Source organism: Camellia sinensis, chromosome 12 (assembly GCF_055761805.1).
Source record: "Camellia sinensis isolate YWXY chromosome 12, ASM5576180v1, whole genome shotgun sequence".
NCBI classification, from domain to species: Eukaryota; Viridiplantae; Streptophyta; class Magnoliopsida; order Ericales; family Theaceae; genus Camellia; species Camellia sinensis.
Window position 1 is genome coordinate 2,030,001 of NC_138972.1, and position 13,309 is coordinate 2,043,309.

The 13,309-nt window shown below is 39.9% G+C and overlaps 1 protein-coding gene across 5 annotated transcripts in view; it reads left to right on the top strand.

Annotated features, from left to right (window-relative positions):
* LOC114296893 (uncharacterized) overlaps positions 1-13,041 on the top strand; it is an 89,263-nt gene extending 76,222 nt beyond the window's left edge. For 2 of the 5 annotated variants that reach the window (XM_082898067.1, XM_082898066.1), the window contains exons 7-9: positions 11,729-11,940; positions 12,046-12,084; positions 12,686-13,041. In XM_082898067.1, the coding sequence (XP_082754193.1) occupies positions 11,729-11,937 (209 nt within the window). In that variant the 3' untranslated portion in view covers positions 11,938-11,940; positions 12,046-12,084; positions 12,686-13,041. The remainder of the gene's footprint in view (positions 1-11,728; positions 11,941-12,045; positions 12,085-12,685) is intronic. The other 3 variants (XM_082898069.1, XM_082898068.1, XM_082898071.1) reach the window with 2 other exon arrangements.
* The last annotated feature ends 268 nt before the right edge of the window (positions 13,042-13,309 follow it).

The window sequence follows — 13,309 nt, forward strand, 5'->3', positions numbered from 1 at the left end:
ATGTCAAAAATGCCTAATGCAACACATACAAAATGCAACTAAGATAGGCTCAGCTATTCTAAAATGTCATGCGAAATGTAATTTGATACATGTATTCAAACAGGAATTGAAATACAATGAAGTTAGTATGATGCGCCGAGCCCGGTGCATGCAAGACAAATGAATAGATGTAAACGTGCGAGCATAAGGATGCTAATTAAAACATGCCCTAAAACTAACCATCGTAAGCTGGTAAAATAAAATGAGAAAGAAATGGGGGTTGGAAGACATGCATCACACACACGCACACTTATCTACAACAGTTGTGCCCTCTCGACGAAGGGTCGGAATGAATAATACAGAACCAACTAGCTAATCTAAGCTAATCTAATTAAACTAGTTATTACACAACTGAATGAATAACAAGCTACAACTAATTATTACACAAGTTTGTATGTGCATTCATTGCATATTGAGTTGCGCAATTCGGCCCCTCGGCCATCATGCATCGAGATGCGTGATTGGTGGCCTGAGGGTCCAAACCTACACTCCCTTGAGCTTATGTAATGATAGGGAGGGTGGTCGCGCATACATGTGTTGCAAATACTTTGCCATACCCCTTTCTTGCCCTCTATTGTAGAAAACCAAAAACCAGCAGCAAAAACTGGTCGGCCGTTTATCTGGTCGGCCGACCACTTTTTCTGGTTTTCACCATAAAAAATGGTCGGCAGGTGGTCTCTAAGACCAATATCTGGTCGGTAGCATCCCCATAGATTCCCAAGGTGGAGTTCGCACAAACCAAACACAACTCACGCGCCACGCCGTACACTATGCACCAACCCCCCAAAACGAATCACACCCCGAAGGACTAAGAAGCGCGACGAACGTGCAAAAACATTTAGAGAAGCCAAGCAAGTACCGGTTAGCGCAAATGCAAATAACAAACGCGACAGGCAACTTCCGAAGGACATACTTTTGGCAACAAGCTTCCACTAGGAAAGCACTGGCAACTCGTTCACATGTCAAAGTCAACCAAATGGCAATTACCCGAGGGACATGCATTTCGCAAGGCAACTTGTACGTAAGTCAAGGCCAAACCTAATGGCAATTACCTGGGGGACAAGGCATGCTCGCCAAGGTCGTGGCATGCTATGTTGTTGGCCAAGGCCATGGCATGCCATGCTGCTGGACAAGGCTGTGGCAAGGCATGCCGCTGGCCAAGGCGTTGGCAAGGCATTCTGCTGGCCAATGCGTTGGCATGGCAAGCTATTGGCGGTGGCATGGCATGGCATGCTGCTGGCCAAGGCCTTGGCATTCTATGTTGCTAGCCAAGGCTGTGGCATGGCATGCTGCAGGCATGGACAAGGCTGCGGCCTTGGCCTTGGCCTTAGCTACGGTTGGGCTACGTTGGCTGTGGCCTTGGCCTTGGCTGGGCTGCCTTGGCTGCGGCCTTGGCCTTGGCCATGCGGCCTTGGCCTTGGCCATGCGGCCTTGGCCTTGGCCATGCGGCCTTGGCTGGGCTGCCCCAACTGCGGCCTTGGCCACGCGGCCTTGGCTGGGCTGCCTAGGCTGCAGGCTGTACCCTTGGCCTTGGCCACGCGGCCTTGGCTAGGCCGCCCTAGCTGCGGCCTTGGCCTTGCCTTGGCTACTGCCTTAGCCTTGGCCTTGGCCACGCGGCCTTGGCCTTGGTCTTGGCTGTTATTCTTATCATTAGACGTTCATTACGTGCGAAGGCGTGCGCGAATGTGCCCGCAATCGACGCCCGGGGTGAAAAGACCGTGTGCGCAGTATGCGCACAGGCCACGCCAGCCAGGCCGTGTGCATGCAAGGCCATGCTATCTAGGCTGCGTGCATGCCAGGCTACCCAGGCTGCATGCATGACAGGCTGCTCAGGCTCATGATCCAAACTCATGACCTAACAAATAAACCCAACTCTCTTCAAACCCTAACCCCCAATCTCGTGATTCAACATAATATGCATAAAAATATAAACTTTAGTATTTATACAAAGAAAATACCGCAAATCTATCCATAAACGTTGATATTGAAAAAGAAGTAGAAACCCCTACTTCTTGAAGCCAAGAGATGACGACCCAAAATCAATAGCGACGAAACCACGAACCAATCGGACTAAAAAAAAGCCCTTGACAAGATCTACACTTTTTCTCAAAGGACCAAGGTGAAAAGGTCACTCTAAGTGAGTAGATCTAGAGGTCTTAGTGCCAAAAGCTTGATTTCAGAGAGAAAGAAGAGAACTCACGGTTTGAGAGAGAGGAAAGAGGAGAAAAAGTGAAATGAAATGTGTTTGGAGCCTATTTATAGTAGTAGAAAAGTAAACCTAAGGTCAATAAAATAATAGGCCCAAAACCCTCCAAAGGTAGGGCCCATTCGAACCCAAAAAAATCTGAAAAAAAACACGCAGGGGTCGACCCTTCGGGCAAGGGGGTTGACCCTTTAGGTAGAAAAGACAATCTGGCACAAGCAAGGGGGTCGACCTTTAGATAGGAGGGGGTCGACCCTATTCTCCAGCAACCAACACACAGATTCTGCAACATAAGAGGGTCGACCCTCCCTAGACCGATGTCTACCCTATTTTCCAGCAACACTTCGAGAAACTTCACCAATAGGTAAGGGTCGACCCTTAGGAACGCTGGTGTCGACCCTATAATAGAATTTCTAAGTTCCCAAGGAACTTTTTGACGGGAACAAGCGCAAACAAACAAACCTAACGAGTTTAAATCGGATCACACTCCTCCAAAACCAACATTCAGCAACTCCAAAACTCCCAAAAGATAAAAATAAGGGAATTAAATACACACTCCAAAGGATTAAAGGATGCGGGTGTTACAAACTCCCCACCTGAGGAAATTTCATCCCCGAAATAGAAGAAGGCCAAGCAAAAGGTAGTATAAACCCAATAAGAAACACAACCTCTCACCTATAACTAGTTCTACACTTGGGATAGATTCCCAGATTCGGATTCAATATCGCAATGCCCTTAGGACACCCAAACAAGAAGAATTACAAGAAAGAGATCATGATCACTCTTTCGACCAACATACTCATTGAAGTCCAAGAGACATGGAATAACGCCAATTACTAGTACGTCCAAGGAAAATCGACAACTTTTCAACCAGCAACAACGTGCACCACTACCACCAGACAACCAATTCCCAATTTGGAAGAAAAATGAAAACCACCATTAAACCAAAAATTCGGCTGACACTAACAAAAGCCAATGGCACACCACAATGTATGGTCCATCACAACAATTTCAATTCGCACAAAGCTTAGCAACATTTCCAATTATTTATACAGCCCGACATTCAAAGATAAGACAATAAAAACCGTTTACATTTATATGTATATATAAAATTTTCTTTCTCAAACGGTGTCCCATCTTCATCATTTATCATCAAAGTACATTTGTAAATCTAAAATTTTCATAGCAATTACATTTACCATCAATCAACATTTAGTTTCCGCTCAATCAACAAGCCATTCATTAACACAACTTTGATTAAATTCTTAGCATTTAGTCGACCGTGCCATTCCAAGTCACAACACAAAGAAACGAAACGTTCATTTGCCAAATTATTCTCATCATTTACCCGTTGAGTTTCAACCACCACGCAATAATTCTCGTCACCCATCCGGTGACTTCACAACACCGTTACCATATACGTTTGTAATAACAACAAACAATAACAATCCAGTACATCCGAGGAGTAATAAAACATATACGACTTTCCAAAAATTGAAATGAAAATAGAACTACTACAAGTTCGGCAGGGTCAACACCAGCTCCAAGTACAAAGTTAGCTACAAAGCCTACCAATAATAAAGACACTGCCAGACGAGGAAGAGTGTTTGCGTTGGTTCCGGGTGACGTGCAAAATGCTGCAACAGTGGTGTCAGGTACAATTACTGTTCACGGTCATTCTGCTTATGTGCTATTTAATTCTGGTTCTACCCATTCCTTTGTGTCAAAAATATTTGTTCAAAATTTAGATAGACCTGAGGAATTATTACCTTATGTATTGTGTGTGTCTTCACCTCTGGGGGATTCTATGTCACGCCCCAAACCCGCCCCTAAAAGTTCGGGCATGACCCATACAGAAACGGACACTTCACCTGATATACATATCATATGGGGTCTGAACAGAAGCATTTAATATAATAAAATAACATAGAAAAACATCCATTGAGCTAAACCTAACATGCCAAGATCACATTCGTGATAGTCATTTATTTTTAGACATACCCATACACATACATGACCGCATAAACAAATATTGGTATAGAAAGGGGTCATATACATACATTTTAACCTTAGGTAAATAATTAAAGTGCAAGCCAAAATCTTAACAAAACTTGACATAAATGCATAGACTTGGTTTGGGAGCCTGGGCATACTGAGGTTGACAACTGAAGGGTGAGCTTCAAGGGTTAAGACGGACTCCCAAAGTGATTACCTACAGAACAGACATAATATAAAGTGAGCGAAGCTCAGTGAATAATAGCACATAAATGATTCAATGCTCAACTTGAATTATAACACATATCAATGCATACATAAATAATGAGGCATAAGGTTAATTGATTCTGTATTAATTCTTGAACGGCCTAAGGCCCAGTCTTGAAACATATTGACTTGAAACATAATATCTTGGAACATAATGGCTTTAAGCCCTTGAACAAAGTGGCGATAGCCCTTGAACATATTAGCATTAAACTTTTAAACATGTTGGCATATAGCCCTTGTACATATGGCATGAAGCCCTTGATCATATGGCATAAAGTCCTTGAACATATGTGTATGAATTCAAGAGGTGTCTCACATGGACTCTAGAGGTGACTCACATCATAGCACTTAGTTCCGTGTAGCACTTTGTTTCATATTTATAATAACTTATCCGGAATGGCCATAGGCCTCATAACTTGCACATATGTATGGACTTAAGAGGTGGCTCGTACGGATTCTAGAGATGACTCGCATTGCAGCACTTAGTTCCGTACAGCACTTTGTTCCATTCCGAAAATACAGAATGGCCTCTGGCCTCATAGATCATATAGAATGGCCATAGGCCCAGATTGGCTATAAGCCTCATTCATATATGTATGGACTCAAGAGGTGGCTCACATGGATTTTAGAGGTGACTCACAATGTAGCACTTAGTTCCAAGTAGCACTTTGTTCCATACCAGTAATTAGCAGGTTTTACAGACCAACCATACATATCATAAACGGAAACAATTTCATACATATGCATTATGCTTAATTCATAAACAAAAATCAGAATTCAAACTTAATTATACTTGGCACTTCAATAGTGCTAACAAGTCAATATAAAGCATTCTTGTTCCTCGGTACTAAGAACTTGTAATATCCTTTAACTTATAACATACGTGAACTTGTAATAGACTTAAAGTTGTAACAGACTTAAACTTATAACATACGTAAACTTGTATATACTTGAACTTGTAACATGCGTATACTCGTAACATACTTGAACTCGTAACATACTTGAAAACACGGTATTATTACCCCCAGGTAAGGGTCGTGTGCTACAGATGTCATGAATACTTTACATGTATGGCCAACTGTTCTTTACTTCCAAAACGTAACATATTAGAACATAGAACATTTCTTGTTATATCGTGTCATTACAGTACACTTAGCAAAGATAGAACATGTTACATCATAATGTGGGCTACATGACAAGGTCATCGATATTGAATTCTGTCTTTGGGTTGAGCCATCCGTAAATCAATCCGTTGTTTATCATAATGCTTAGCAGGTATTAACGTATAAAACAATCCGTGGTCTTAGCTAATTATTCGTTAAGAAATAGCGTAGTTCACTTGATCTATTAATCGCATATAGAAGCATACACCTTTGTTTGCTCGTTCATATATGTTACCATATTTGGCTTGTACTTAGCAGAGTACTACTGGTAGCCGTTACATCATTCACACGAGTTAACATAATTAACTTAAGTTTAACAGGACGTTCCTGATAATTGCTAATGAGAGATAAGCACATTTACAAATTGAATGATTTCAGAGATACGTGAATACCATGATTCCATAGTGCTTATACATTCCCTTGGTTCGTCGTGAATCACTATAGATATCTTGTACATAATGTTAGTATTCTTTGTTAATCAACATACTTGCAAGAAATAAAATGTTAACAATAAGAATCATTAACGATCATTGAATGTACGACTACTGTACTTCTACTCATAGTGTTCAGATGCTTGGTCCGTCCATGTAGCTGACCCTACACAATTCATAATACACATAGAAATCGGGTCACATATAATTATTCCGTTCTTAACTTGTTTAATTCTCTTTATACCAATTACACATCAATTTGCAATTCAACATAATTCAAACTAAATCCTTGAATCCCATTTCAACATTCCATAACCGAGTTCATGTCATCCATATCCTTAATAAATTATTTCCCCAATTTTTGCTTTACATTAAAGCATGAATTACAACGTTCATAACAAAGTTCATTCGCAAATTTTAAACATAATTTTCAAACATTTTCAAATTCCAATTAAACTTGTAGATATCTAAATCAATATCTCAATTTCATTATTCTACTTTCAATTTGGGCCAAATCATTGGTTATCATCATTAATCAACCTAGGGTTTCAAGAAAATATTGAAATTTCAAGAAAAATACAAACTTATTAACCTATTACTTTTTATTCCAATTTTCCCAATGATTATACATCTAGGAGTCACAATCTATCATTTTAACCCACCAATTTAACTTCCAACATCTCCAACTCTAAACCCTTAATTCTCAAGTTGGACATAATATGCTCAAAACTATAGATTTTGTTTGTATATACACAAAATTCCATAATTCCATCCATGAATGCAAATATTGAAAGGGAATAAGGACCCCTACCTCAAGAATCAAGCAAAGGAGCAAAGATCGAGAAGAATTCTCCAAAAAATTCGAATTTCAATCGGTCGGAAATGTTGACCCTTTCTTGTTCTCCATCCTTGATGCAAGATCCATGGTGGATTTGTTGATAAAAGTGGAGGAAATCAAGGTTTTGGGAGCTAGGGTTTCGGACATGGAAGAAGGGAGAAGAGAGGAAAAGAAAATGTAAGAAATGGGCCAAAAATCTCGTTTTTGAGTTGCTGTCTCCCGTACAGCCCGCACGTGCGGCGCTATTCCCCGCACGTGCGGCTCTGCTTCCAGCACAGATGTAAAAACTTCAAACGGGTATAACTCTCTCATCGAGACTCCGTTCTAGGTCGTTCTTGTGTCCAAATTGAAGCCCCAGAAATAAGCTTTCCAATGGTTCTAACCTCACATTCAAATTCAAAGTGTAGAAAAAGAAAAGGGCAAATGAGTGACGGTTGATTGTAGAATAACTATCCGGATTATACTCTTTGGTCCAATCTTACTTTACCATCATACCACCACCTCAATCCATACCCCAAAATAAGATAAAAACATTCTCAATTCCAATAGATATAGTTGAATTAAAACACATTAACCCCTAATTAAATAAGGATTACTTTTGGGGTCATTACATTCTATGGTTTGTACTTCTGTTTATTTTGCTTGTGAACTCCTAATTGGGGATGTTCAGGTATATGCCAACTTGCTATCGCTTGACGTGACTCACTTTGATATCGTTTTGGGAATGGATTTGTTAAGTGAGCATCGAGCGACTATTGATTGTGTGACCAAGCAAATCAGTTTCCACCCACCGAGGCAGTCAGAATTCACTTTTAAGGGGCATGAAGTGATTTCTCCACCCTATCTAATTTCTGCAATAAAGCCATACAAATTAATATAAAAAGGGGGTCAGGGATATTTGTGCAGTGTCTTGAAAGGGCAATCAACGAATAGGGGTACTGACATGATTCCAGTTGTCTGTGAATTTCTGGATGTTTTTTTGGAGGAGTTACCAGGAGAGTTAGTAGACCTTGAAATCGGGTTTACAATTGAAGTGGTGCCCAGAACTCAACCCATTTCTAAAACTCCTTATAGGATGTCATCGGTTGAGATGAAAGAATTGAAAGTTCAGTTGCAAGATTTACTCGATAAGGGGTTCATTCACCCGAGCGTTTCTCCTTGGAGTGCACCAGTCCTTTTTGTGAAAAAGAAAGATGGAACACTTCGATTATGTGTGGATTACAGGGAGCTTAACAAGGTAACAATCAAGAATAAGTACCCGTTACCTCGCATCGATGATTTATTTGACCAACTACAAGGGGCACAAGTCTTTTCAAAGATTGATTTACGATCTGGATATCACCAACTAAAGGTTGAAGCCGATGATGTTGAGAAAACTGCCTTTCGAACCCGATATGGTCATTATGAATTCTTAGTTATGCCCTTTGGAGTTACCAACGCACCGACGACATTTATGGATTTAATGAATCGTGTCTTCAAGCCATACTTGGATGAATTCGTAGTGGTATTTATTGACGACATTCTTATTTATTTAAAGAATGCAGAAGCTCATGAGCACCATCTTCGTCTAATTCTTCAGACGCTCCGAAACAAGAAGTTGTATGCTAAGTTGAAGAAATGTGAGTTCTGGCTACATGAAGTAGCATTCTTGGGACATGTGATAACGAAGCAGGGTGTCTCGGTTGACCCACACAAGATTGAAGCAATCGTAAATTGGCCAACCCCTACTAATGTGACCGAGGTGCGTAGTTTCTTGGGATTAGTCGGGCACTACCGAAGGTTTGTGAAAGATTTCTCTAAAATTTCCGTGCCACTTACCCAATTGACTCAGAAAGGAGTGTTGTTTGAATGGTCAGAATAGCGGGAGTTTGCCTTCCAGGAATTGAAAACAAAGTTAACTACAACACCTATTCTTGCTTTACCGTCTGGCACTGAAGGATTTGTGATCTACAGTGATGCGTCTTATAAAGGATTAGGGTGTGTACTTATGCAAAATAGAGTGTCATCGCTTATGCTTCTCGACAACTTAAACCTCATGAAAATAACTATCCCACCCATGACCTTGAGCTAGCGGCGGTGGTCTTTGCTTTGAAGATATGGTGACATTATTTATATGGCACTACCTGTGAAATATACACTGATCATAAGAGCCTCAAGTACCTCTTTACACAAAAGGAGTTGAATATGCAAAAACGACGATGGTTCGAACTTATTAAGGACTATGATTTACAGATCCATTACCATCCCGGTAAAGCCAATACAGTTGCAGATGCACTTAGTCGAAAAGGTATGGTAAATTTGCTTACGGAGCGAAAGGATTTATCACTTGAATTAGAAAGGATGAACGTAGATATTGTGATGCATGGACGGGACGCTATGGTGGCAGCAATAACGGCCCAACCAACATTAATTGAAGAAATCAAGCAGCGGTAGATGGAAGATGAATCTTTAAAGAAGATCTGTAATGAGTTGGAGACAAAACCAAGACCCGGATTCAATTTTGCAAATTCGGTGCTCCAATTTCAAGGCAGATTATGTGTTCCCAATGTGTCAGAAATTAAAAAGAATTTGATGGAAAAAGCACATGCCTCAAGATTTTCAATACATCCCGGGAATACTAAGATGTATCGAGATTTAAAGCAAAATTTTTGGTGGCCCAATATGAAGAAGGAAATTGTAGACTTTGTCTCAAAATGTTTACAATGTCAACAAGTGAAAGCAGAGCATCAGAGACCGACAGGGTTGCTGCAACCCCTTCCAATTCCGAAATGGAAGTGGGAACACTTGACTATGGATTTTGTTGTAGGTTTACCACAGACTCCTCAGGGTATGAACTCTATATGGGTCATTGTAGACCGGTTAACCAAATTCGCTCATTTCCTACTTGTGAAAACTCAGTACAATGTGGATATACTTGTTGTGATTTATGTGAATGAAATTGTAAGACTCCATGGTGTTCCAATCTCAATTGTGTCAAACAGGGATCCAAAATTTGTGTCAAGATTTTGGCAAAGTTTATAGGATGCGATGGGTACAACGTTAAAGTTTAGCACAGCTTTTCACCCTTAGACAGATGGGCAATCTGAGAGAACAATACAAACCTTAGAAGATATGCTACGGATGTGTGTTTTGGATTTTCAGGGAAGTTGGGAGATTCATCTGCCGTTGGTCGAGTTTGCATACAATAATAGTTACCATTCGAGCATTGGAATGGCACCTTATGAAGCTTTATATGGAAGACCATGTCGTCCCCCGTGTGTTGGGCCGACGTCGGAGATATATCATTGTTAGGGCCTGAAATTGTACAGCTGACGACTAAAAAGATTAAAACTATTTGAGAAAGATTGAAAACCGCTCAAAGTAGACAAAAGAGTTATGCGGATAACCGACAAAGAGATTTGGAGTTTGAGGTAGGTAGTCATGTTTTTGTGAAAGTCACTCCGATGAAGGGGCAACCAAGGTTCAGAAAAAGGGGTAAGTTAACACCCTAATATGTTGGTCCATTCCAAGTTCTGGAGAAAGTGGGTTCGGTGGCTTACCGAGTTGCTTTTCCACCAAGTATGAGTCAAGTACATAATGTGTTCCATATATCTATGCTTCGAGGTTACCTTCCAGATCCGTCTCATGTCGTAGACTATCATCACATTACACTTGATGACAAATTAACCTATGAAGAAAAGCCAATCCGGATTTTGGATCGGCAAGTGAAACAGCTACGGAATTGAGAAATCCCAATGGTAAAAGTGGAATGGCAAGAACATTATGGGACTGAAGCTACTTGGGAGAAAGAATAGGAAATGCAACACCAGTATCCAAAATTGTTTCTATCATAAGGTAAAACAAGTTTAAGGGACCAAACTTATTTAAGGGAGGGAGAGTGTAATAACCCGACCCTCCTATATGCTTTCTGGTATGCTTTTGGTCTCTTATTATGTGCATTTATCTGAGAAATGTGAAATTTCATGTGAAGTTAAGTTTAATTGTGTAAATTATCTAATTGTAAGTTATATCTGTCGATTAGGGGAAAAATCTGTTACAATTGTAACGTTTGGATCAGAAATTGAGAGCCTTAGAGGCTTGATAATCCAAAACTGACTGTATAATTGTGATAATCATGATTTTTAGATCATAATAGGAATTTTTATAAAAAATTGATTCAGAATGATTAAACTGATTAAATTTCTTTTGTCAACTCTTATATGACTCTTATTTACCTCTTTTAAACTCTTAACTTAGAAAACTTATCATATAAAAATATCTCCTAAGAGAGAGAGAGAGAGAGAGTTATAGAGGGAGAACAGGAGGAGAAAGCTTCAACAAGAGGGAACATTGGAGAATTGAGAAAGATTTTGGTGATTTGAGCTCAAGGTAGGTTCAATCCACCTAAATTAACCCCTCACTTGGACTTGAGTAAGGGTTTCGTTTGTATCCATGTGATTAGGGTTTGTAATTGAAGCCATGTGTGTAATAATTGACTAATAGTAAGGATGTTTGTATCACTTGGTTATTTTGAGTTATTTTGAGCTTTATGGAGGAATTACATCTTGCCCTTGATTTTTTTTTCATGTTGAACTCACATGGTTATATATGTATATAACTCATATATCAAATATAATCAAACATAAGAATATTGAGTGTGATCATGAATTTGAAAAGAACAAAGACTTAATTGAGTTTATGATTCATGTTAGTATGATGTTATATCATATTATTGCTTTGATTTCCCCATTTTCTACTCTATAATGTGTTGGTTGTGTGAAATTTTGCCTAAATCCGAACTGCTCAAAAACAGAGGCAACGACCGACCGTATGCAAACAGAGGCGCAACCGCACGTGCGGGGCTCACATTCGCACGTGCAGAAAACAAGGGAATCGAACTTTGAGGCACTGCAATATATGCACGTGCGGGGCGCACATGCAGCCCACCTTCCCGCACGTGCGACCCATGGGAAGAAATTCTTTGTCCTCAATTTCTTCTGTTTGACCCTCTGGGATTGTTAAAATGTGTGTTTGAAACTTTTAAAATGCTAGTAATTTAATAGAGATTGAACGAATCAGATATTGATTAAAAGGAAAAGGGACTAAGTTGTGAGTTTCATGTACGTGTAGGTCACATTCAGGAAGGGACTATCGCTCTACCACAACACTGTGAGTAATAGTACTGTAGTGATATATTTTGTTTACTGTTAATAATTATTATTAAAGTTCTGTTATTTGTAAGTAAACTATGTCTCCTCATGATGAACAATTAGAAAACTTATGTGCATTATTGAGTAACGATATCCTTATGGACCTGAGGTCATTCTGCCTTGCTAACGATGGGCCCGAGGCCGTTCAGTTATAAGCCACTGAGTCTGGACAGATCTAAGGTAGAGGAAGGTGAGGATATACTGATGTCTCACTGACCGAATGTGATTTGAATTGAGTATGATTCATGGCCTATGGCCAAGGGAGGTGGTGTACATGTCGATGTTCTATCTACCCTCCAATGTTTAGACAGCTATTGATATGTGGGTCTGAGGCCGTTTTGTATAATATTTTGGGCCTGAGGCCGTTCTACATGATGTTGGCCTTGAGGTCGTTTTGTGTAAATATTGGGCCCAAGGCCGTTTGGAAATGGTTACAGAACAAGATCAAACATGTGACCTATGCGCATATATGCATTGTGATTCATGTTTATTCATTTGAGTTTCCTACATACTATTATTCACTGAGCCCTGCTCACTCTGTGTTATGTCTGTCTCTGTAGGTAATCAACCCGGAGGTCAGTTTTAGTCCAGCCTAACAGCTATCTTCGATCATCCCGCTGTGTCCAAGCAATTCAGTGAAGTTACCCATTTTTGTGAAGTTCCTTTCTTTGCTCATAGCATTGGTCAGTGGTTTTTGTCAAATGTAGTAAAGTGTGTATAAGCTTCACTATCGATGCATTAGTTATACCCCCAATTGCGGGGATGGGACTGTATATATGTGTGTGTATAACTGTCTCTTATATGCATGTTCCTTATGTGTTGGGCTAATTGATGGATTGTTTTGTGATCCTAGCATGTAAGCGTTAGCTCAATGGATGTTTATTTTAAATTGATAATTGCTTCCGTTCAGGCCCCATATTACATAATTATTGAGTTTTGAGATTGTTATCAAGTTGGTCATGCCCAAACTTTTAGGGGCGAGTTTGGGGGTGTGACAGTTCATCTCCTCTATGCAACTTAATCTAATTCACCAATTTTCTACTTTCACAATTCAAACATTGACATTCTCACTGGCACCAATTGTGCCTATCTGAGGTTCAGCACACACCCCTTAACATCTTACAATTCATACTCATCATTACCATTTTTCATTCACATGTAGACTAGACTAAGAAATTTTTGAT